Raw genomic sequence first — 27410 nt, forward strand, 5'->3', positions numbered from 1 at the left:
GCTGACTAAGATAATCAGTTATGAGATACCATTGTGAGCAAATGCTTGGATTCAAGGCGGGCAAATAAAGCAATAATCTGAGACCAGAATCCAATTCCAGCTCCAGACGAGCTCCTTATTCTAACAGTGAGCAAAATCAACATGAAGTTGCATCAGTGCTCATACTGAGGGAATATCTCTGATGATATTATTATACTTGCTCCAAACCAAGAGACACTTGATCAGAGACAACATGCAGAGGCTCGTAGACTTTAAACATTTTTAAGTCTGAAAATTGTCAGGGCATTGGCGCATGTTCACATAAGAAAACAACTGGAAACAGCGCTGTTTGTTCGCCTTGCTAGTTGTAGTTGTATCCAATAAACTATGGTATTAAACAAGCTAACGCTATAATCTCTAACATAGCAGACTCATGGAAAAATACATCTGTTATCAATTTCTTTTATCATGACTAATTTATAAATGACTCAGCATCGTCTGTATTAATGAGAAAATAACCACTTCATCTGATGTTTAAAGTGAATAAAATAGCCTTGACTGAAGAACTTTGTTCTCTCCACCGGCAGCGTTCCCAGATCGGGAGAACGATTTCCAGCCCAACAAAAAAAACACCCAAAACTTTAACCATAAAAATAACGTTATAGAATTTTATTGCCATGCCAATTAAGGTTGATAATGACTTTTTTAAATAATGATGATAAAATAATATAAATATTGATAAATTCCCCAGGAAAATTAATGAGAGAAATGTTAGCAGATATGACTAAAATGCCCAGACAGACACTGTCAAAATGGCATTCAAGAAATGAACCGATACCCTCGGAAAAACACATGGAACATTTTCAATGTCAACAGTCAGAATAAGTAATGCAAAAAGTGAACTGAATTAGCAACGAAATTAGCAGGTATTTCACGCTTGTTCAGACACAACGAAAGTCAAAACTGTCAACAAAGAATTAACAGCAATAATGCGCTTTCCTTCGTGTTGCAGTTTAACTTCTGACAGAAGTGTAAAAGATGTCCTGATGCAGGACAGGATCATATAGTTTCATATTCAGTTTTGATTTCAACTGTGAACAAACAGTGAGTTGTATTTTTTAGAGTTACAATTATATGAACTAAAGGTGATGATACACAGGGCAATCTTGCCGAGCAATTGTTGCTAGGGCACTTTCCCATTGGAAATGGGCAATAAATTTCTATCTGGATAATTTAGATAGGTCGTGGGCCCTGTGTCTCATCTGGTTGCCTGTTGACGGCAACATTGCTCAAAAAGTTGCCCTGTGTATCATCACTTTAAGAGCCTTCGTCATCTCCCTCCACAGGTGTAATTCACGTTTTGAGAGTTAGAGACTCTCCCACTCTTTACCGTGTAACTTATATTTAGGAAACCCTGGCATTGTGATCACTTGAATATACCAACCCGGTCACACTAAATGCGTCTCTATAGCACGCATTGTCTTTATCGTGCAATTTATACGCAAAAATTAGTTTTTACGTGCATATGATATGCATGGTTAGGTTTAGTAGTGGTGTGGGGTACGTGTGTATTATACGTTTGGTTAGGATTGGTGGTTTATCATTGAGAAACCAATCCTGTTCAAGTGCTATAGACAACATTTAACCCATGTGTTATGTTGGAATTTTGTGTACTCCCCGTATGGCTTGGGTCAAATTGACCCTAATTGGATTCAATACAATTCCTCAAAAATCACACTATGAAAAACAACAAAGATTCAGGTACAAAATGTAAACTTTTAATATTGACAAAATTTGAAAATAAACAGTATGCTGACTTGTTTTGCATATAGGGCAGGGGTGTCAAACTCAGTTCCTGGAGGGCCACAACCCTGCAGAGTTTAGCTCCAACCCTAATTAAACACACCTGATCCAGCTAATCAAGGTCTTCAGGATTACTAGAAACGTCCAGGCAGGTGTTTTTGGAGCTGGTTGGAGCTAAACTCTGCAGGACAGTGGCCCTCCAGGAACTGAGTTTGACACCCCTGATATAGGGGTAGACCGGGACAGTTGCAACATGGGGATGGTTGCAACATGTAATTTTTCTCCAATCAGAAACAAGCTAGAGTGATGACACTCATACTGCACATGCACAGTTAGACCCTCCCCCCACCAAGAAGACAGTAGACATAAGGCTTGTTAGACTTGAACCGGCGCTGCACAGACTGATCGGTGAATGACATCAAAGTACCGCGAGAGCGAATAGAAAGTAGACGGCCCCTTATGCTTTTGAATTGCTCTCGCGGTACTTTGATGTCATTCACCGATCGGTCTGTGCAGCACCGGTTCAAGGCAAGGCAAACGCAAGGCAAGTTTATTTATATAGCACATTTCATACACAATGGCAATTCAAAGTGCTTTACATAGAAGAAATTAAAATAATAAAAATAAATAAGAATAATTAAAACAGTTTAGAAAAATAAAAAATAAAATACAGTACAGTACAGTACAGTCGGACGAACATTGGCACAGTGCTCATTCATTAAATGCATAGCTAAACAGAAGTGTTTTGAGTCTGGATTTGAAAGTGACTACAGTAGGAGCACGTCTGATCTCCTCTGGAAGCTGGTTCCAGCTGTGGCTGGCATAATAGCTAAAAGCAGACTCGCCATGCTTAGAGTGAACCCTTGGTATTTTTAGCTGATATGATCCTAGTGATCTGAGTGATCTGTTGGGTTTATATTCAGTGAGCATATCTGCAATACATTTGCAGATCAATATATCAAAGAAAATACAGAAATGATCAGACAGTGCTACATCCTTAATAACAATCGATGAAATGTTTAGACCCTTACTGATAAGTAAATCTAGAGTGTGTCCACGATTGTGTGTGGGTCCATGTACATGCTGAGTCAGATCAAAAGTTTTTAAAACAGTTTTGATTTGTTTTGCAATATTGTTTTCTGCACTATCTATGTGAATGTTAAAATCTCCAGCAATGGCAAAACAGTCAAACTCTGAGGTAATTGTTGATAACAGTTCTGTAAAGTCCTCAACAAAGGCTGGGGAGTATTTTGGAGGCCTGTAAATAATGATAAGTAAAATGCGTGGAGCACCTTTTAACACAATACCCAGATATTCAAAAGACAAGTAATTCCCAAATGATATTTGCTTACATTGATAGATATCTTTAAAAAGAGCAGCTAGACCCCCACCTCTCTTAACAGCTCTGCAGACACTCATAAAAGTAAAGTTAGGGGGGGCTGCTTCATTGAGGATTGTTGCACTGCAGCTGTCTTCTAGTCAGGTTTCGTTTAGAAGCATAAAATACAGGTTGTTTGTGGTTATTAAGTCGTTGACTATGAGTGATTTATTTTTAAGTGAGCGAATGTTAAAAAGTGCTAACTTAACAGACTCACTTTTCCCCACAGCAATATTAGTTTGACGTGTAATAGGCACCAGATTAGTTGGGTTTGCTGTATGGCTATTGAAGGCCTTAGACTTTCTATCTTGTAATAGAACAGCAATAGAGGAAGATACAGGCACACTGGGTTCCTGCTTGTTCTGTAAACATTTGAGAAAGTTACTGTTATCATAGCGGGGACCCAACACATATCACTGAGAGCTGGTATCAGTTGTTTTTGGTTCACCTCGAGCAGATGGAGGAGGGTGTGGGCCCTGGCGTTGTGGCAGAGGCCGAAGAGCTCTCACAGGAGGGGGAGGGCGAGCTGGGCCCGCAGGCTTTGGTGGTAGCGGTGCCTGTCGTTTTTTGTTTGGTATCTGGGGGCTTGCAGCAAAAGAGTGGGATAGTTTGGTTCCAGCATACACCAGTTCTTCCATTTTCTGTGAGAAGCACAGAAGTGGCGATGCTGGAGAGAGGGAAAAAGTGTCTGGTGAAAAGGGCTGTTGCTCAGGTGTTATCGGAGGCTGTGATATGCTGTCCTGGCTTCCCTGGCTGTTTTCCAGGAAGTCGTCCTTGGGTGCTGAATCTTCAAGCAGTTCTGATATGTCTCTCTGTGGGCAGGGCTCAGCTGAGATTGAGTCCGTGAGCAGAGGTTGTTTGTGGCGGAGTGGTGTTATCATTGTCCTTGTGTGATATGTCAACCGCATGTCCATTTTGCTGCTGAAGTGAAGTCCTGTGGTCATTCATACTGTGTCCAGGTGTGTGTGTGCCGTTCAGATCGAGTGGATTGGCACACACTGCAGAAGGATGATTGAGGGAGAAGTAGATATTGTCCTTTAACACTCTTGAACCAAGTTTGTTTGGGTGATGGCCATCCCGATGAAAAAGTTGTCTCTGACTCCAGAAAAGATTAAAATTGTCAATGAAGTTCACTCCTTTTATATTGCAGGTTTTTTTGCAGCCATGTATTTAGCCCAAGCAACCGTGAAAACCTGTTTGTTCCTCTTGCTGGGAGAGGTCCACTGATGAATGTTTGAACTTTCAGTCTTTTAAGTGTTTCAAAAAGTTAATTGAAATCCTTCTTAAGGAGTTCTGACTGCTCTTTATGAATATCATTCTTCCCCACATGAATGATAAGTTGATTTGCAGTCTTATGTTTCATCAGAATGTTCTGAAGTTCCCTGTTTACATCAGAAGTTGTTGCTTGTGGAAGGCAGCACGTAGTTGTGTCCCTGCCGCTAATGTTTCTGATTATGGAGTCCCCCACTATCAGAGTCCTGGGCTCGGCTGCGCTCTGAGCTGAGTGCCGCTGTCTGCTCGACCTTGAGCGCCAGTTAGCATCAGTGTTAGCTACTGGCCCATTCAGTCTGTGTTCGATCACATTCATCACATTTGGGGATTCCTCATTTACATTCATTAGTACTTCAAATCTGTTCTCAAGATGTATAGGCGGTGGTAGGAGACCAGTGTTTGCAATCCTTGTCAGAGCTGTATCTGGGGTAGAGGATGCTACTGCGGCAATATGTGATGCTCGTGACAATCTGATGTCTCGAGTGCCTTTGGGTCTCGCTCCCTGTTTGTGCCATCGATTAGTAAGTCGATCGGCTTGTTTCTCTACCTGTCGAGGAGCACTAGTTTCATGGGACTCACCGGCTGTATGCTGAGGGTGTCCATGACGAAGCTCTGTTGTGTGCTCCGTCTGGTTTGGTGGTCCCGTAAGTAACTTTGTTTCAAGAACTGCAATCCTTTGTAAAAGTCTGTGGCAGCTGGTGCAGCAAGTAGATTCTTGAACCAGAAGAGGCATTTTCTCTTATCCTTGAGGCAGTTGTGTTTTCCTTTCCCGGAATGTAAGCTGGTCGGGTAAAAGAATTCTGCGTTTTTGTAGTAATCCAAACTTTGTCGTATGAGCACTGTGCTGATTTGCTGAAGTTAAAATTAGGTGATAAAAGGAAATAAAATAAAGGAAATAAAATTTAAAAAAATAGGAGATAAAATGTAAAAGCGATAGAGCAAAGCACGGAGCAGTAAGCAAGAGCGTCCGAACAGTAGCTGAGCAGGAAGTGAAAAAAAGTCGAACAAGCCTATATTGTGTTCAGTAATGATATGAACCATTTCTTAAAGGGTAAGTTCGGTATTTTACACTTAAAGCCCTGTTTACAGATCGTTTCTGATGAAATAGAACTGTTAAGATTAAAATTTGGACAAATGCTGCTGTCCCGAGAATTTTAGGTTTCTTTCGCGTTCCCCAAAACCTCCAGAATGGGTGTATAGGTGCACTCGAACAATCCTTCCTAATACGCATTAAACTTTCGTTTACAAAGACGTGAAACTCACCGAGTGGTCAGGGGTGTTCACTGATATGTTCACACAAAAATCGCTGCAAAATATGCTTTCCAACAGGTGTTTTACCATTCGTTGTAAAACTGTGGACCTATTTTTCCAAACGTCTAACACCCGTACATTCTTCCGCTGAGAGCTTGAATAATAGACACTCCAGCCCAGTTGGTGGCGATAATGCACCTTTGCCAATTGCAAGCAAACCACTGGCATTTCATTGAATACACAGAAGAAGCAGAAGAAGAAGCGGCGGAGTAATACCGTACCTCACACAGCTCTTTCAATACAAGTCAATGGAGTTGGACAAAAACTACGATATAACCTGTTTGAAAGCATATTTTGCAGCGATTTTTGTGTGAGCATATCAGTGAACACCCCTGACCACTCGGTGAGTTTCACGTCTTTGTAAACGAAAGTTTAATGCGTATTAGGAAGGAGTGTTCGAGTGCACCTATACACCCATTCTGGAGGTTTTGGGGAACGCGAAAGAAACCTAAAATTCTCGGGACAGCAGCATTTGTCCAAATTTTAATTTTAACCGTTCTATTTCATCAGAAACGATCTGTAAACAGGGCTTTAAGTGTAAAATACCGAACTTGTCCTTTAAGCCACATTGTTTGGTGGGGAAGATATATTGATGATATCTGTCTAGTTTGGTCGGGATCTGAAATTGAACTACAAGCTTTTCACAGTTTTCTGAACAATACGAATTCAAATATTAAACTGGATCTTTGCTACAGTAAAGAAAGCATAAACTTCTTAGATCTTTTTATTTATAAAGACAATCAAGGTACCTTACATACATCTTTATATAGAAAACCAACAGACAGAAATACAATCCTCCATGCAAAAAGTTTCCACCCTAAGAGGCTAAAAGAGAATATTCCATTAGGACAGTTCCAACGAGTGCGACGGATTTGTGACCAGGAAAATGACTTTAAAACTAGATCAGAGGACATGGCGGCACGTTTCCAGGCAAGGGGATACAAAAACGCTATCATTCAGACAGCTTATACAAAAGCTAGAAGTCGGGATAGACCAACTCTATTACAAAAAAGAAGTGATCCCACACTGAAAAATGACAGAGTGGTTTTTGCGACAGCATATAGCACAGAGGCAGAAAGAATTAAACAGATAGTTAAGAACAATTGGAGTATCATTCAGAGTGATACAACACTAAGGGAGATTTTCAAGGAACCACCTTTAATCAGTTTCAGGAGATGTCCAACTTTACAAGACAAATTAGTCCATAGTCATCTTCAACCAAATGACCAACAAACTTGGTTGAAAACTAAACCAAAGGGGTCCTATAAATGTCATCACTGTAATCACTGTACTAATGTTGTCCAGACCAAAACCTTTAAAGATTGTATCTCTCAGAAAGAGTACACTATCAATCATTTTATAAACTGCAAAACCACATTTGTTATTTACAAGTTGGAATGCACAGAATGTAAAGTCTTTTACATTGGTAGAACAAAAAGACGCTTTCAGGATAGATTGGCAGAACACAAATATGCTATTCGTATGAGTAATCTCAACTATCCTATGGCCAAGAATTTTCTGCAGCATAATAGTAACCCATCAACTTTACAAGCCTATGGAATTGATCATATCCCCATTTCGATAAGAAAAGGTGATAGACAGCGCCAACTCAATCAAAGGGAGGCTTTCTGGATTTTTAAATTACAGGCCACTAAATATCCGGGTTTAAATGATGAGCTAGATTTAACAGTTTTTCTATAAAGCCTTTTGTAGATTTGACATTATTTACTTTCACCAATGTTTATTGTGAATTTTTTTTTCTTTTTTTTTTTTTTCTAAATGTTATTATGGTGACATGTTGTATCAGACATCCATGTTTGTAGTTTTTTGTAGCTTTGTTTCTAGTGGGAGGAGTTGATCATTGGGAATTTTCCACTATAAAGACACTTGTAACCCTTTACAGCTGTTTGATTCCCTGACGAAGGCCAGTGTGCTGAAACGCGTTGGAGTCATTTTAAAAATCTTTTTTGACTATGCCATAAAATAAAGGCATTTTTAATATTCCAGGAGAGTGCCTTGGAGTTTTTCTTTTGTTTAAAGCCTATATTCAAGTCGAACAAGTTGAACAAGCCTATATTCAACATCTGCTGCTGCATTTATTGAACAAAACTTGTTTTGGAGGTATGAAAGTAAATTTTTTCATGAGATATATTTTTTTGTCATGCTGTCCTGACATTTTGTATGAATTAATCAAAACTTACTTAGTTTGAGTTATTGTTTTGTTGACTTCTAAGTGACATGGTTAGCATGTGTCAAAGTCAGTGTGTCTAGCAGGCACATGATGTTCTGTCATGGCTGATAGGGTTTGGGACGGTTGCAACAAGTTATAAATTGCATGTTTAATAAAAGTTTGTTACATTGCAAATTGCTCAATTCTTCCTGTCTGACACTGAAATATGGAGAGATTGAATAGCATCTGTAACACCTGCACACTGAATCTATGTAGGCCGATGTTCTACACATGAACAAACAAAACTCAATAACTGTTATGTAATAAATATGACTAAATAAATAAATTATAGGCTACAATAATATTATTTAAATAAATAATACTATAATATTATAGTAGGCCTAAAACAGTTAATATTTTCAGAATTCTATGCTCATTGAGACAATAAGCTTAAAGGGATAGTTCACTTTGAAATTAAATTTTGGTATGTTTTAGCTTACCTGAAGGGCATCCAAGATGTAGGTGTCTTTTTTTCCGCAGTAGTTTCAATTTTGATATTTTTAGGTCAAACCGTTCTTGTCTGTCAGTCATATAATGCAGGTCGATGGTCCCTGTCTCAAAACACAAGCACAGAGTCCAAATTAAAACAATTCCCCATCGTCCAAATTAAACAATTCCCCATCGTAAGTACACACTGATGGCCTAAGACACGAAACGAGCGGTTTGTGTGAGAAAGCGAACAGTATTTATATCGTTTTTACCTCTTATAACACAACCACGTCGAAGTGATCTGAAGTCGCGGGCGCTTCCTGCTGTGTGACGTGTGCGCAGACTGGTGCATAGATGTATATACACTAGATGTCGCATTAAAGACATTCGTTCCAATGAACTGCCGTAGCCAAGGCGAAATCTAGTATATATATCTATGCACCAGTCTGCGCACACGTCACACAGCAGGAAGCGCCCGCGACTTCAGATCACTTCGACGTGGTTGTGTTATAAGAGGTAAAAACGATATAAATACTGTTCGCTTTCCGCAATGATGGGGAATTGTTTTAATTTGGACTTGTGCATGCTGTTTTGAGACAGTGACCGCAGACCTGCATTATATGACTGACAGACAAGAACGGTTTGACCTAAAATATCAAAATTGAAACTACTGAGGAAAAAAAGACACCTACATCTTGGATGCCCTTCAGGTAAGCTAAAACATACCAAAATTTAATTTCAAAGTGAATTATCCCTTTAATGACAAAATATGGTTATGGTTACACTTAAAATAGTTACAAAATAGATGTATGAGATGATAATGTGGCAATGCAATGTGCAAGAAATTTAGAATCACCTTTAATAAAAAAACACCGACTACGCCACCCAGGGAGTTTCACCCCGGGAAATAGAATTAAACTAGTTTGATAATTAAACCTTCAAATTTACAAAAGCACACAGGTTCGATTCATGCATGAAGCCAGAGACGTAGTTCCAGTAAAACAACAATAATTTTATTTCATTAAAATAACATCAGGAATAAAGTACCATTCACACTAAATAAAGAATAATAAAGAAAATAGGGAGTGCTGAGGCCTTACCAGTGGAGGAAACCGGGTCAAAGGTGTGGGATCTCAGGGGTTAAAGATTCCCTAATCACACATATGCACACACACCAAAATAACCAAACTCAAAATACACCAAAGGAGGGAAAACACAGCACTAGGGGGGAGACCCCACCACCGAGGACACCAACACCACCACTTCCGGCACTCAGCACTACAAAAAAACAAAAAATAAAAAAAACAACAAAAAAAACCCATCCAGTAAATAAAGACAGAATCAACCAAGAAACCCTAAATCAATGAAAACAAACACAAAAAGAAAATCTTCTTTACAAACACTTAAACCAAAGGAATATAAGTTAATCAAACATAACTTATTCAATTAATAAAGACACAATCAACCAAGAAACAAATCAATGAAATAAACACTTAACCCAAAGAAATATAAACTAGTCAAACGTCACTTAATCAAAAATACAAACAACAAAAACCTCACACACACATAAACACAGATGGGCCACAGAAAGGCAAGGTTATCGTCTGTGTCACATTCACTGAGGTCCAGACTGGTCAAACGCCCAAGTGCGTGACAAATCCCGCTGCCTGCGCTATAAAGTGCGTCACGGCGTTCAGAACCCGGAGGGAGCTCATATAGCTTTCCCCGTTAACAGTCTGTCGTTAAAAAGAAGTCAGTTGAGGCAAACAATCCGTAGAGACAAAACAGCAGCGTGCAGAAACAGGAGAGACTTGTGCAGATACCGGCGCCAGCAAGCGCTTCACAGTCCCGTCAGGGAGCCGAACATCTACCAATCGTATCGTTAGTACAGTTTCACAAAGCCAGCAGCACAACGCAACCCGATTCCATTATAGAAAGATCGGGTTTGCAGCAGGAGAAACACTGCAAAAGACATCGCACACTGTAACGCCCACTGCAACACTAACGAGGCCTCCAAACGGTGAGAAAGTTCGCCACGCTATATTTATCCACGCTATATTTATTCACGCTATATTCTTTACACTCATTTACAAACGAACATTTTCATTTTTATAGCGTGTGAACATATCTGGAATACTATTCTCTTAAAAAACAATCGGATTGCATTGATATCGCTACTTATATCCAACCTTCCGAACTTCCGCTACTAGCCTTAGCCCGCTAGCATTGCACGTGTGGTCGTGCCTATCGATCGTTACACCCGTATCACTGAAAGCTATAACTTAATTCGCCATTATAGCACATCTGCTATAATGGCGAATATAACGGATGTGTGTCTAACGTTACCTTTGAGTGCAGGTGAGGACACCTTCGAGCTGAATTCTGTGCAGTTAGAGCTGGAGTCGGTGAAAAAGCAGATCAGCGACCTACTAGAGAGACAGGCCGAGCTGCGAGATCGGCGATCCGCGCTTGAAACATCACGCGCCGATGCTCACAAGTCAGTGGTTAGTAACCTTTTGACTCCAACCTCGTCTACTCCGTGTGTTTCTCTGCACAGGACCCGAGCAGCCAGGACGCGATCATCCCTGGTTTCGTTCACTCCGGCACCGACACAACACCATGGACCCTGGGTGATTCCACAGCGGAAGACGCGAGCCAGGACCAGAGCAAGGACCTCTCCGCCCCTCCCGGCCTTCGAGATCTCCACCCGGAACCGCTTCTCCCCTCTACGCGAGACGGAACGCGACGCTGTGATCATCGGCAGTTCCATCGTCCGGCATGTCCACGCTACCTTAGGTAAAGGTAAGGTGCGCACTCACTGCTTTCCTGGTGCTCGTGTTCTCGATGTAGCTGCGCAGGTCCCCGAGATCCTGAACAGTGACAAGCGCGTCGGAGCTGTCGTGCTGCACGCGGGAACGAACGACATCAGGCTGCGGCAGACGGAGGTTCTGAAGAAGGACTACAGGAGCCTGATCGAGACGGTACGCAGCACATCGCCTGAAACAACGATCATCGTGTCTGGACCGCTTCCCACGTACCGACTAGGACAAGAAAGGTTCAGTAGATTATTTGCTCTAAATGAATGGTTAATGTCATGGTGTAATGAACAGAGACTGCTCTTTGTAAATAATTGGAATCTGTTCTGGGAGCGACCTAGGCTCTTCCGTGCTGATGGCCTTCACCCCAGCAGAATCGGAGCGGCTCTTCTGTCGGACAACATCTCCAAGACGTTACACTCCATATGACTAGTAAGTCAAAGTCCAAATCACACTCTTTGCTGTCCAAACTTAATTGATATAAGTACCAATGTAGAACATTATATTAAAACTGTGTCTATTCCTCGTGTAGTGAGGTCAAACATTAAATCTACTGTAGGATCTAGGAAAAATCTAATTGTGATTAAACCAGAAAAGTGTGAACTTTTAGTGAACAAAAACAATTTATAAAGCTAGGTCTTCTTAACATTAGATCGCTCACACCTAAGGCAGTTATTGTAAATGAAATGTTCACAGATAATAGTTTAGATGTACTTTGCCTTACTGAAACCTGGCTTAAACCAAATGATTATTTCGGTCTTAAAGGAACACTTCGACTTTTTGGGACTTTAGCTTATTCACCGTATCCCTCAGAGTTAGATAAGTCCATACATACCTTTTTCATCTCCGTGCGTGCTTTAAGTCTGTTTGACGCACCCAGCGCTAGCCTAGCTTAGCACAAAGACTGGATGTAAATGGCTACAGCTAGCATACTAATCCCAATAAGTGACAAAATAACGCCAATATTTTCCTATTTACATGTTGTGATTTGTATAGTCACAGTGTGTACAAATAACAAGGTCATATGAGACACAGCCATTTTTTAAACGTTTAAATACTGAGAACTATTTTCTCAGAAGGCGAAGCACTGCTACTTGGGCGGAGTGATGAGCGCAGCACCCGAGAAGCGCCGTTCTGTCAACAAAACCAACGTGACTAGCTAGTAGCGAACGTGATTCGTGATCATGGCTAACTTTGAGGACTTGTCAGAGGATTTTTATTTGGTATCAAACCAAGATCCAGAACCATATCGTTTTGAGCCAGAATACACAGACGAGGAGTTACAAACTTTGGAAGCTGATAGACAATGCCGAACAGACTTAGGTCGAGGGGAGAATCAGAACGGGAATAGCCTATTATTTATAATAAATAATATATAGGGGGGGGAATAGCCCCCCCCCCAATTCATTAGCAATTTGAAGGCTACAGTCCTGAAAGTTACCTTTAGCGCCGCTTATTTGTTACTGGGGCGATAGAGCGCGTTTGTGACAACACAATACTAACATTACAGGGGATACATGGAGCCCGGGAACAACTGTAATAGTAGTGAGCACCCTATTCATGTAATAATAGTGTCACGAAGGTTACATTACATCTAACGTTAGCTAATGGCACTGTAACAGTAGGCTAGTCATCTAAAAACATAACGGAACACTTACCGCAGCCGCAGGTGATCCACTTTGTCCTGTCTTTACTATCGATGGGATGGCCGTAACGTTATCCTTCAGCACACGTTTCATGGTCCGTGTGGCAAATTCCATTTTTTCAAAATAGTCGTCCTCAGTGAAATGTTCTGAGCAAACGCGATAGTCCTTGATGATGTCTACAGGTGTATTTGAAACTATATCCAGAGCAAGTAGCCATTGATTCATCAGGTCACCGTTTTTGGTTGGAATTCCCCTGTTTATTGTCGCAGCTCTTTACAATATAACGAACACCCATGATTGTAAACTTTGCATTTACTATCTAGTAATTGCTGACTCTATTACTCCAACTCAGCGAACTCTCTGCTCCTCACCACGGCGCTTCTCGGGTGCTGCGCTCATCACTCCGCCCAAGTAGCAGTGCTTCGCCTTCTGAGAAAATAGTTCCCAGTATTTAAACGTTCAAAAAATGGCTGTGTCTCATATGACCTTGTTATTTGTACACACTGTGACTATACAAATCACAGCATGTAAATAGGAAAATGTTGGCGTTATTTTGTCACTTATTGGGATTAGTATGCTAGCTGTAGCCATTTACATCCAGTCTTTGTGCTAAGCTAGGCTAGCGGTGGGTGCGTCAAACAGACTTAAAGCACGCACGGAGATGAAAAAGGTATGTATGGACTTATCTAACTCTGAGGGATAAGGTGAATAAGCTAAAGTCCCAAAAAGTTGAAGTGTTCCTTTAATGAGTCTACTCCTCCTGGATACTGTTATAAGCATGAGCCCCGTCTGATTGGTCGTGGTGGCGGTGTTGCAACAATCTATAGAGATATTCTTAATGTTACTCTGAAAACAGGTCACAGGTTTAATTCGTTTGAAGTACTTGTGCTAAATGTTACTCTCTTAGATGTAAGAAAGAAATCCCTATTATCTCTAGCCTTGGCTACTGTATATAGACCTCCAGGGCCCTATGCTGATTTCCTAAAAGAGTTTGCAGACTTTCTCTCAGATCTATTGGGGTGGTGATGGCGCAGTGGATAAGACACATGCCTTTGGTGTGAGAGACCTGGGTTCGAATCCACTGTAAGACACCATTGTGTCCCTGAGCAAGACACTTAACCCCTAGTTGCTCCAGAGGCGTGCGACCTCTGACATGTATAGCAATTGTAAGTCGCTTTGGATAAAAGCGTCAGCTAAATGAATAAATGTAAATGTAAATCTATTGGTCAATGTCGATAAAGCATTAATTGTTGGAGATTTTAACATACACGTAGATAACACAAAAGATGCGTTAGGGGCTGCGTTTACAGATTAAACTCCTTTGGGGTCAAGCAAAACGTCACTGGTCCCACTCATCGTCTTAATCATACGCTAGATTTAATTATATCACATGGAACCAATCCAACCGATATAGATATTATACCGCAAAGTGATGAAGTCACTGACCATTACATGGTCACTTGCATACTACGTACTGCTGAAATTTGTCATGCTGCGCCGTGTTATCGACCAGGCAGAACAATCCTTCCAACAACTATAGATAGATTCTCAAATAGCTTACCTGATCTATCTCAGCTGCTCAGTGAACCCAAACAAACAGATGAACTAGAGGAAATGACTAGCACTATGAGCACCATTTTCTCTAGTACATTAAACATTGTTGCACCAATTAGATTAAAAAAGGTTAGAGAGAAAACTAAAGCACCATGGTACAACAGTGCTACGCATGTTATCAAGAGAGAAACTCGTAATTTAGAGCGTAAATGGAAACAAACTAATTTAGAGGTCTTTAGAATCGCGTGGAAAGACAGTATGTCACGTTATAAAAAGGTCCTAAAAGCGGCCAGGGCTGAGCATCTCCGCAAACTAATAGAAAACAACCAAAACAATCCAAGGTTTTTATTTAACACCGTGGCTAGGCTAATAAATAAACAGACGTCACCTGAGCAAAACATCCCGTTACAGTTTAGTAGTAATGATTTTATGAAGTTCTTCACTGAGAAAATAGAAAGCATCAGAAACACAATTGTAAATGTAAATTTTTTTATAGTGTCTTATGATTCAGCCTCAATTATCACCCCTTAAGAAAAACTACAGCGCTTTACAACTATAGGACAGGAAGAGCTAAATAAACTTATCATTGCATCTAAACCAACAACATGTTTATTAGATCCAATACCCACTAAACTACTGAAAGAAGTGTTACCTGTAGTGGAAGAGCCTCTTCTCAATATTATTAACTCGTCTTTATCTTTAGGTCATGTTCCAAGAATATTCAAGTTGGCAGTTATAAAACCTCTCATTAAGAAACCACAATTAGACCCGCATAATCTAGCAAATTACAGACCCATTTCAAATCTTCCATTTATGTCTAAAATACTAGAAAAAGTTGTGTCTGCTCAATTGTGCTCTTTCTTGCAAGAAAATGATATCTATGAAAAATTTCAGTCAGGATTCAGGCCGCATCATAGCACTGAAACTGCGCTCGTTAAAATTACAAATGATTTACTTCTAGCTTCTGACCAAGGCTGTATCTCACTACTAGTTTTACTCGATCTTAGTGCTGCGTTCGACACTATAGATCACAAAATACTCTTAGATAGACTACAAAACTACACTGGTGTTCATGGACAGGCATTAAGCTGGTTTAGATCGTACTTATCAGACCGCTACCATTTTGTCTGTTTAAATGGGGAAAAATCGAAGATAACGTCAGTAAACTATGGAGTGCCGCAAGGATCTGTGTTAGGCGCTCTGCTATTCTCAATATATATGTTGCCACTTGGTAATATTATAAGAAAACATGGAATTAATTTCCGCTGATGACACTCAATTATATATTTCATCACGACCAGATGAAAACAATAAATTATCTAAATTGACAGAGTGTGTTAAAGATATAAAATACTGGATGACGTGTAATTTTCTGCTATTAAATTCAGATAAAACGGAGGTATTACTTATTGGTCAAAAAAACTGCCCACAAAACCTCTTACAATACAACTTTAATTTAGAAGGATGTCCTGTTACCTTATCCACTACAGTAAAAGACCTGGGTGTTATATTAGACCGCAACTTGTCTTTCGAAAATCATATTTCATATGTTACAAGAACAGCCTTTATCCACCTTAGAAACATTGCTAAGCTACGTAACATGCTATCTGTTTCTGATGCAGAAAAGTTAGTTCATGCATTCATGACCTCGAGACTAGATTACTGTAATGCTTTATTAGCTGGTTGTCATGCATCCTCAATAAACAAGCTACAGTTAGTCCAAAATGCAGCTGCTAGAGTTCTTACTAGGTCAAGGAAATATGATCATATAACACCAATTCTATCATCTCTACACTGGTTACCTATAAAGTGCCGTATCAATTACAAAGTAATACTAATGACCTATAAAGCCCTAAATGGTTTAGCTCCTGGGTATTTAACGGAACTTCTATCACCCTACAATCCATCGCGCTCTTTAAGATCACTAAATTCGAGGCTTCTGGTCATTCCTAGGATATCTAAGTCCACTAAAGGAGGGAGGGCGTTTTCACATTTAGCTCCTAAACTGTGGAATGGCCTTCCTGATATTGTTCGAGGCTCAGACTCGCTGTCTAAAACTAGATTAAAGACGCATCTCTTTAGCCAAGCATTCACATTATACTTACCTTTTATACTACAGTTGAATCAGATTGAATGCATTATTGTTATGAACAGCAGCTACGCTAATTATTTCCCATCTGCTTTTCTGTTGTTATCTCGGGACGCTAGTCCCGAGGTAAATACAGATTGTCAACTCCAGTTTGTATCCAGCCTCCCATGGAAACTACAGATGCCCCAACACCCGTGAAGAGACGACTCGACGCCTGTGAAGAGACGACTCGACGCTGGTGATATGTTTATGCCCTAAATTAAAACATGATTTTTCTATGTACATTTCTGAAATGCACTTTCTGTAAAGCTGCTTTGAAACAATATGTATTGTGAAAATCGCTATACAAATAAATTTGAATTGAATTGAATTGAATGATAATGAGCAGAATCACTAAAGGAAAGAGAAACACCAGAGGGGTTATTCCAGAAAGCAGGTTATGTGATAAACCCGGGTATGTTTAAACTCTTGTTCTCCTCCTGCTCACAGGCACTGTATGCGAAATATAGATACAAGATAATTGTGTATTTTAAAAGACTAAAACAACAAGATTTGATCCTTTAATGTACATTATTTGGTACATTAATACATAATGTATATGTGGTTTGTTTCAGAAAATCTTGCAAAGGTACATAAATATAAACTAAATATATATATATATATATATATATATATATATATATATATATATATATATATATACACATGTATATATATATAAAGGCAGAATTACCTTAAAGCTACACTGTGTAATTTTTTAAGTTGATTCTTAGCAAAAAACACTTTATTTTAACACAAAATTATGTGTATTCATGTGTAATTACTTCCACCAACTAATCAAATATTCTCGTAAGCGTAGAATCAGCATGCACACAAATCCTCTTATCTCGCTGAAATCTTGACGGATTTACAAACGGTTTGGTTTCTTACAAACGTTATTAAATTTGGCTATAATTCAGAATGCTTGAACATGTATGTTATAATTATTCATATGTATGCAGTGTATGTATGCAGTGTCATAACTACATCTCTGACGTTTATAACAAACCAAACCGTTTGAAAATCGGTAGAAAATTTAGCAAGTTATGGTTATTTAAAAGTACATGCACCATTAAACGAGTGAGCGAGCTGTCTGTGGCAAGATGGCTGCCACGTGCGGACGTCGACCTCCATTGGCCAGCAGCGCGCACGAGACATCTAGCGTTTATATATGATATCTATGAACGCGACAGGCAAATCAACAAGACCAAAGTCAATATTGGAGTGGCTTTTCCAAGATGGAAAGAGCTCATGAGGAGCAAAGATTTTTAAAAGGGACACCGAAGTTGCCTGCTTTCTTCTCAACAGGTAATTCAGCCTATTTGTGTAAATTCGAAGATTTTATAGTTGCTTGGCTAACTACAGCATGGTTGTGCATAACACTAGAGCGACGTCTAGGATATCTTTTCTCGCGTCAATGATGGAAAAGGATTGTTTACCTTGTAACATAAATCTGTGTAATGGTACCAAAATAACGAAAACGTAAAACGATTATTAGTTTTAGATAGAGGTCATAACCTACATGTTAACTGACTAAATAACTAAATGCAATTGGTAATAGTTTTAAAGTAACCTCATCACTTGAAGGAACACTCATGGATGAAGTGGAACTGGAAGCCATGTTAATCTTGGAATAATACGGCCACCGTAGGAGTTAAAACACCCTCGGAATGGGAGGAGCTAGAAAGCAATATTCAGATGGTAGTCATTTACAATAGCTAGATCACCGCTAGATGGGAGAAAATCCTACACAGTGTAGCTTAAACAATAATGTAAACATTTAGAATTTTTTTAAATAATGTAAAGTGCTAGAATTGTTAAAATACATAGGGTTAGTATTCCTGCGCTCGACATAATAAATCTAATAAAACAAGGAGAGACTCTTGAACCTCAGACTGAAAAAATCTTTATTGACAAAGGCAAACAAATCCAGATGACAGATGAACAGCAGTAGTAAAGTGAGATCTGTGTCTATGAGAGAAATGTGTCGTGTTTAGTCAGTAAAAGAGCTTCAGTATTAGAGACGTCTGATCTGAACAATAATAGCAATACAAGGCATGTGAGACTTTAAGTGTGATCGAAGTAATGTTTAATGTTTAAAGTCCCCAATCAAATATGAATGAGTAGATTGTTAAAACTAATAATAATCAGCATTTACAACAAACACTTTGAGCACTAATGAGTTAATGAGAAAATATGTTGCTGTTTGTTTTCAAATTATGTTCTAGGGTGGTAATAAGCCTCCTGGAAATAAACATACAGTAAATGCCAGCATTATAAAGCCATTACAAATAAACAAAGATTAATAAATGACAAAAAAAAATCGTAATATGAGAAATGACACCATTAGGTTTCTGATGTGTGAATATGTGCTTGATCTCGTTCAGCTTTTCTGGATCTGATGTCATAAACCAGAATAATGACAGTAGCCACGCCCACCAGAGCAGAGAGGACCAATCGGATCACAGCTTCAGTAGGACCACAACAGTGGACAGAGTCTGAGGAATAAAAGCATCAAACTGAGGTCAGATCAGTTCATAAACGCTAATATCAGCGCTGACATCAACTAATATCAGCCGTACCTGAACATGTGTGACAGAGTTGAGTGATGTTGAGATGTTGAGTCTGGTTGCTGATGGGATTGCTCAGGACACAGATGTAGGAGTTTTTATCCTGATATTCCACTTCCAGAGGGAGAGAGAGACTCATGCTGAGATCAGACACACTGATGCTGGACAATAAACTGTTTCCTTTGTACCAGGAGAGAGTCACATGACCCACATTCACAGCTGAACACACCAATGAACATGATGATGATGAAGATGAAGAACAGTCTCTGCTGATGACAGGAACAGGCAGACGAGCTGGAAAACATGACAGAAAAATGAAAGATAAGAACATCTCTAATCAACAATCTTCTTTCGGTTCAGTCAGTGTGTTGAGTCAGTGTTTACATGATCTATCATCTCAAACTATAAAATGATTCAACAATTAATAACTATGTAAATAATTGGTTAATAACAAGAATATTTGAAGGACATGAGAAATGATCTCTACTCACCAGAGACAGAAACTCTGAAAGCTTTTAATTTGAATCTTTCTGAAAGCCTAAACTCTCTCATGCTTTGGATTTGTTTATAAACTCCAGCATGTTCAGGTCTGATGTTTGTGATGGTCAGAGATCCAGTTTGATTGTTCAGCTTCAGTCTGTCTCTGAATCTCCCATCAAGAACATCATCATATACAGCGATTCTGTCGTCCCGTTTATTGATTTCAGCTATTAAAGTGTTTTCATCTCCAAACCCCCACTGAATCACATCATCATCCTTTATATCAGTGAGTTACAGGTGGAAGGCCGGTAACTAGCTCGTAAAATGGACGGAAGAGCCACACCTGATTAATTGGGTGAACCGAAATCAATCGAGCACTGGAAAGCGCTCCTGGAGAGATTTTGTGTAAACCGTAATTACAGCTACCCTTGCCGATTTGAGGTGACAAAATCGGATCTGTTGAAGATGTTTGACAGATTATTAGACGTGCGTCGAAGGAAAATCCAGGAAAATGCAGTAAGTTGGAGCCGTTTGCAAGCTCATAGTGATCAAACTATAGGCAAAGAGAGTGTTTTAATTATGGTCAGCAGGGCATTTAGCCCGTAATGGGCTACGTGCACAAGCGTCGCCACGAACTTCCGCTATTGTCAGAAGTTGGCATATCAGTTTCCGGTTTACGACTGTCTTCATCGGCATCCGCTATAAACAAACAAGATGAGTGCTGCTGTTGTACGAAATAAAGAGATACTATGTGCGTGACACATCTGAGTTTCTAAGAACTGTAGGTGGATCTAACGGCCGTTTCACACATAGTCCGTGTGAAGTGTGTGTGCGGTGCAGGAGCAGCACGCGCTAGTGCTTCACATATGATGCATTTCCAGTGAATAACTGATTCACGGCTGTACCACAACCACTTACAATTTTTATTTAAAATCCAGAAGTTACGCTGCAACTTTTATTTAAAAAAAAAAGTTGTCAACATTGCGATTCTCTTTGTACACATATACACTCTTTAATGGACGTATGCACGTTAAACACAATTTAAACAACGTAGGGCTATTATTCCATGCATTACTTATATTAAGTTGCTCAAGCAAGTGGTCAAATATTTAACTGTAAATTGACAAGAACAGCCGACTCTTATGCCTTTTCTTTTCCATTTAAATTTTAATAAAATAAATCTTGCATGTCACAAAGAACTTGTTTTTCCACCTCCACGAATGAGACGAGTGTTGTTCATTATGTCGCCTTGTTGAAGTAAACTGTAGTTTACCTTGCTTTACCCCGGTCTTCTAAAAGTAAAAAGATGACTGAAAAATAGTAGTAGGCCTATATAATTAAATGCATTTATGGTGAGATTACTACATTTTATTTAATTAAACGCATTCATGGTGAAATTACTACATTTTCAGGTCAATGTTCATTTTGACCACGAAACATGCGCTGTCACTTTAGTTCAGCGTTTGAAGCACAGCAAAAATAGACTCGGTGCGGAAACGATCTATGCACTTCTGTATGCTGTATACTTGCCGCACCTGGAACGGATCGACGGACTGCAGCCGCGTGCAGTGTGAAGATCTAACCTGTTAACATGTACGTATAAGGAGCACTGCTGTGTGCCACTTTGCTCTGCTTCAAGTCGCTAACAGCCATTTGAGCTTCAATTTCGCAGCACGAAATAGACATTTTGGGCGAAGCGCAAGTAGACCGGAAATAGATATGCCGACTTCTGGCGTCAGCGGAAGTTCGTTACTACGCTTGTGCACAGAGGTAAATGCCTACTCGGAAGTAGAGAAAAGGTGAATGTAACAGAAATTTCTGGTATTAATGTGGGTTTGAAAGTAGAACAGTATTTAAATGACAATATTAAAGTTTTCGTCTGAGAAAGAACTAAGAATGTGAACGCAGTGCTAAAGAAAGTGAAAGAATGTGTGAGTAAATAAGGGAGAAAAGAAAGTTAATATCCCTCCAAAAGAACCTGAAATAACGCATATAAACTTCACCATCTTCCAAGTTTAGTGCATCAACTTTAAAACAGGCCTACATGAATATTTTGTGTTCAGAGTTGTACTGCTTTCTAAGGTAAGAATCACTATTACTATCACTTATATTTAGGTGTAATATGAACAGTCTGTTATTGTATTTAATTAGTCTATTAGTCTAAATCCGGTTACCGGCATTTTAAATTTGCATATTAGTTAAATATTTAGTTTCACCCAAAACATTTAGATTCAACATTTAGATTTAGAATTAACATTTAGATTCAACATTTAGATTTAGATTTAGATTTAACATTTAGATTTAGATTTAATATTTAGATTTAACATTTAGATTTAACATTTAGATTTAGATTTAACATTTAGATTTAACATTTAGATTTAGATTTAACATTTAGATTTAGATTTAATATTTAGATTTAACATTTAGATTTAACATTAAGATTTATATTTATATTTAACATTTAGATTTAACATTAAGATTTAGATTTAACATTTAGATTTAGATTTAACATTTAGATTTAGATTTAACATTAATATTTAGATTTAACATTAAGATTTAGATTTAACATTTATATTTAACATTTATATTTAGATTTAACATTTAGATTTAGATTTAGCATTTAGATTTAACATTTAACATTTAGGTGTAACATTTAATATTTAGATTTAACTATTTAAAATATCTCTAAGTTGACAAATATTGTTGTAAATGTGCTAAAAAGGGACCATCAAAAATTCATACCAGTTTTTTAAACATTGTTTGAAGCTAAATGTGACAAAATGTTGCTGTTATTTTCAGTGTAAACCGCTTTACAAACGGCACCCCATAGTCGCGTCTGGGCACGTTAATGACGCGCGCGCTCTTTTAAACCCATAATAAAGCGGTGAATGATTTTTTGCTGATCTACAGTACAAGTTTATGTTTAAAAAATATTGCAATCACTCCAAAATAGATGACGACAACTCACACACCTGCATTACGAGCTGTGCTTCTTTGCGTGCCTATTTAGGTTTTTGCTTATTCGCAGCACCTGATGGATGCGATCGTTAGGGGATGTTACGGTTATGGAGGCCCCTCCTCAAAGCCCGAGGCCCTAGGCAATCGCCTGCTCTGCCTATAGCTAGCGCCGGCCCTGGTCCCATCACTGGGAAATTTGTCTTGGACAACGTGCAAAGTCCATACATACAACAACATACATTAAAAACGAATAGAAATAAGTAAATTTAAATACCGGTACATAAAACATAATGGCAATCAATACGTACAATACAATACATTAAAATAAATAGAAAGTAAGTGAAGTTAGATACATAGAAGACACAATGGCAATTCATAATATTTTATCTGTTTAACACTTTGATTGCAGTAGGAACAAAGGAATTTTTCAGTCGATTAGACCTGCACATCAAGACCCTATACCTCCTTCCTGATGGTAATAATTTAAAGTTGGCATTCAGGATATGAGTATCGTCTCCAACAATGTTCCTGGCATGGTTTAAAATTGAAGCATCGAACAACTCTTGTGGTGATCGTCTCTCCTCACCCCAGGCCCGGGGTGGGTAATCGGGAGAATCGCGAGAATTCCCGGTGGACCGCTTCACTTTTGGGCCGGTCGAGGATTTTTTTTTTTTTCACATTTGTCACGTTAGTTAGCCCAGGGGTTCCCAAACTTTTCCATGCCAAGGCCCCCCAAATACCACTAGGTTCTGGCCAAGGCCCCCCTTAGGATGTGTTATTGAACCCATCGACGATACTACGGCACGTGTAGAAATAAATAAATAAAACATCTAGGTGAACATCAGATTATGTGATGGTGTTTGATACCAGCCAATCAGAAAGATTATAGAGATGCACCGATTACAATTTTCAAGGCAGATTCCGATTTTTCATTGAGTTTGACCTGTCGATACAGATTTTAGCCGATTCTGATTTCATTTTTTCTAACCACTTTACAGCACACACAAATATAATATATATATATATATATATATATATATAAAATAAAACACCACTTTTACCCAAACTGATTTTTGGCTTCATTTTCTTTTCTGACATAGCCTAATCCAGTTCTTGTTCAAACACACTATACATGCAAATTATGTGCATTTTAGGTAGGCTACTTTTTGTGTCAAATCATATTTATTTTGTCCATCAAAAGTGTGCTTTCACTTTAATTGAGCGTGAGCAGCGCAGCAAAAATAGACTCGGCGCCGAAACCCTCCGCTTCACTACTGCTCATGCGACGCTCCTGCTTGACGCTCACGCGCTGCTCCTGCTCGCGGTGTGAATGCACTCACTGAACATGCACGCCGAAAAAAATTCGCGCTGCTCACGCGCCGCTCGCGGTCTGAAACGGCCGTAATTCACAAGATTTCCTACATGTGCGTTCTGTATACATGTGTGATGCTGATGTTGCGCGATGTTATTCATGCGCGCCCGAGTGCATTTGAATAGGCATATGTCAGACTGAAAATCACATGAAAATCGTCCAATTCTTGTCACTAGCCGATTAATCAGTTCATCTCTAAACGATTAGCATTAAAAGTATAATGTTCAGATAGGCTATGCAACAAATTATTATGTTATTTGATAACAATACTCATATTAGCAAATATTTATTTTTTAACGTTTTTTTACTTTTTTTTCACTTTTTTTTCAACTTGCTGCGGCCCCCCTGGCGCCCCCTGGCGGCCCCCACTTTGAAAACCCCTGAGTTAGCCTACATTAGGCTACACACGTTCCGCATTCTGACACCGCAGCGCGCAGCCTCTGAATGGGTTGTACCATGTGAGGGAGTTCTCCCCTCCCCTCCTATAGAGTTGGTAGGGTCCATAGCCCGTCTTTTCCAAAACGTTTTCTCAGGAGTAGGCTACCGCCATAGATATCATATAAAGGCTAGGTCTGAGTCCCAACTCGCCTTCTTATACTACGACCTAAAAGTATGTACTTTTTTTGTGATGAAAAAGTACATACTTTTGAGTGTGTAGCAAAAAAGTATGCACGTTCTGGGACATACTTCGATGACGTCATGCAACGTGAACTTGAACGTGGTTGCCTAGTTACGCACACCGCGACTGTTAACAAAACATTTTACATTTCATTCATTCTTATATGTCCAATATAATTTTGTTTACTATTCCCATCTTTTTTTCTACAATACATTTACAATGTGTTTACCAAATTGAGGAGTGAAGCAGGGCGTCGTCGTAGATCAACCAAACGCAGGTCGTTTGTGAGGCGGCTGGTTCTGACGTTCATGTGCAAATGTGTGTAACGAAAGCTAGCGCTACTTATTTTCTGAGTTAAAATATTTAAAGTTTATGAACCATGCTTTTACTATAGTAAAAGTGTAGTAACCATGTTTCTTTGGTTGGACTGATAAAGTTAACATATGTACAGCCACAGTATTACTACATATAACCCAGACAGAAACATCAAAATAAATACATAAAAAAAGACACTTGCATGGCACTGTACTAAAGCCTTTTTATTTATTGTTTTGTAGCCTGCAATGAGGCGCTCAGTATCTTCATCGGACCCTACAAGATAAACACGGTACTTTTTTGGCACAACATAAACCCATTATTATTACGAGACAATAAAATATAACTTTAATTAGGGTTAAACATTTGAATTCTTATACTTAAAAACTGACGGCGCATCTCCGTTGCTGCATCCGACTGCCAGATTTACATCACCATCATCACAGCAAAGCTCCCTCCCGCACGCAATGGGATGTGGGCAATATTAGCCGTTAGAGTGTGCATTGATCTGCACTTCGAATTCTAACCGGAAATAGTAGACCATCCGGGTATCTTTGGAATACTCATTTCCACATGCTACGATTTGGGACGTACTAATTCTAGTTTCGCATACTATTTAGGACGGATAGTATGCGAATTGGGACTCAGCATAGATGTCTTAAGGGCGGAGTCACTTCCGGCATCACCGGCGGCCATCTTACCACAGGGCTCTGTGAATTAAGGTGAGTGAGCAGCACGCACACAAATCCTCTTATCTCGCTGAAATCTGGACGGATTTACAAACGGGTTGGTTTCTTACAAACGTTATTAACGTGGCTATAATTCTGAATGCTTAAACATTTTGAACATAATTATTCATATGTATGCAGTATAATAGCTACATCTCTGACGTTTATAACAAACCAAACCGTTTGAAAATCGGTAGAAAATTGAGCAAGTTATGGTTATTTAAAAGTACATGCACCATGTTATGAGTGAGCGAGCACCCTGTGGTTAGATGGCCGCCGTGTGCGGATGTCGAGCTCCATTGGCCAGCAGCGCGGACGAGACATCTAGCCTTTATATGATATCTATGGCTACTGCGACACCGCCGGCGCCTACCGATAGCTGGGCCGGCCCTACCGTAACGGTACGCGTCAGGGAGGATGGATGGGAGGAAGAGGCCAGGAGGTATGGAAGCTTGTTTCTGCCACAAAATAAAAAAATGTAAAAGATAATTGCGACTTTTTATCTCACATTGCGAGTTTACATCTCTTTACATGACTTTATTTCTCAGAATTGCGTGAAATAAAGTCGCAATTACGTGTTATAATGTCAGAATTGCGTGAATTAAAGTCGCAATTGCGTGAAATAAAGTCGCAATTGCTTCTAAAGTCTAAGTGAATTATTATTTAACCTTTATATTATTTGTTGAACCATGGTATTAAAGGGATACTCCACTTTAAAATGAAAATTCTGTCATACTCACTCTCATGTTGTTTCAAACCTGTATGAATTTCTTTCTTCTGCTGTGCAGAAAGGAATATATTTAGAAGAATATCAGTAACCAGACAGTTTCTGGTCTCATTGACTTCCATAGTAGCCTATATTTTTTTCCTACTTGAAGTCAATGAGACCAGAAATTGTCTGGTTACTGACATTCTTCTAAATATCTTTCTTTCTGTTCAGCAGAAGAAAAATTCATACAGGTTTGAAACAACATGAGGGTGATTATATGATGACAGAATTTTCATTTTAAAGTGGAGTATCCCTTTAATACAAACTACACAATAGTAAGAGCTGAACTATTGCTTTATTTATCCAATTTGGAAAAAGTGCTAATTTGGAATTCCACCATGGAAAAAGTGGGCCGGTCTTGGGCCTGAAACTCCCGGGCTGAAAAGTGGCCCCACTCCGGCCCGGGAGTTTCAGGCCCAAGACCGGCCCACTTTTGGTAATCTCTCTGTCCAATTAAAATCAAGATTAGGATGTTTGTGCACACCGCCTTTAAAATTATATGGGGTGAGGCAGGGCCGGAGTGGGGCCTGAAACTCCCGGGCTGAAAAGTGGCCCCACTCCGGCCCTGCCTCACCCCATATAATTTTAAAGGCGGTGTGCACAAACATCCTAATCTTGATTTTAATTGGACAGAGAGATTACCATACCATGCAGTAATACCATATCTAATCAAGCTCTCGAAAATAGACTGGTAAAACAAATACATGATTCTCTGATTCACTCCAAACGCTTTTAACCTGCGTAGAAAGTATAGTCTCTGTAGCCTGGAACAAAGATTGTTGACATGAAAAGACCAGCATAGTGAATTATCTATAAAGACTCCCAAGTACTTATATGATGGAACCTGTGCAATGATATTGCCGTGTATCATTACCGGACTATGGTCCCCTACACTTCTAGGATCGAAAATCATCTCAACCGTCTTAGTTCCATTTAGTATTAAGGAGTTATTGTCACACCAACCTACAAATCTCTTCACCTCAGAGAAATAATGAGAAACATTATCTTTCCTATTTAATAAGCTTAAAATTGCAGTGTCATCAGAAAATTTGA

At 39.2% G+C, this 27410-nt stretch overlaps 2 protein-coding genes across 4 annotated transcripts in view; one reads left to right on the forward strand and one right to left on the reverse strand.

Annotated features, from left to right (window-relative positions):
- LOC311088383 (uncharacterized protein) overlaps positions 1-19069 on the forward strand; it is a 190751-nt gene extending 171682 nt beyond the window's left edge. Inside the window, exons 3-5 of one of the 3 annotated variants that reach the window (XM_084122447.1) lie at positions 10960-11650; positions 16627-16745; positions 18934-19069. In XM_084122447.1, the coding sequence (XP_083978573.1) occupies positions 10960-11647 (688 nt within the window). In that variant the 3' untranslated portion in view covers positions 11648-11650; positions 16627-16745; positions 18934-19069. Of the gene's footprint in view, positions 1-10711; positions 11651-16626; positions 16746-18933 lie in introns of those variants that run through there. The other 2 variants (XM_084122445.1, XM_084122446.1) reach the window with 2 other exon arrangements.
- The window catches only part of LOC311088376 (uncharacterized protein), a 172856-nt gene continuing 163882 nt past the window's right edge, over positions 18437-27410 (reverse strand). The window contains exons 5-6 of the mRNA XM_084122436.1: positions 19129-19410; positions 18437-19044 (exon numbers count right to left, since the gene is read on the reverse strand). Of these exons, the coding sequence (XP_083978562.1) occupies positions 18893-19044; positions 19129-19410 (434 nt within the window). The 3' untranslated portion in view covers positions 18437-18892. The remainder of the gene's footprint in view (positions 19045-19128; positions 19411-27410) is intronic.

Source organism: Abramis brama (genome assembly GCF_963993115.1).
Source record: "Abramis brama genome assembly, chromosome: 8".
Lineage (NCBI taxonomy): Eukaryota > Metazoa > Chordata > Actinopteri > Cypriniformes > Leuciscidae > Abramis > Abramis brama.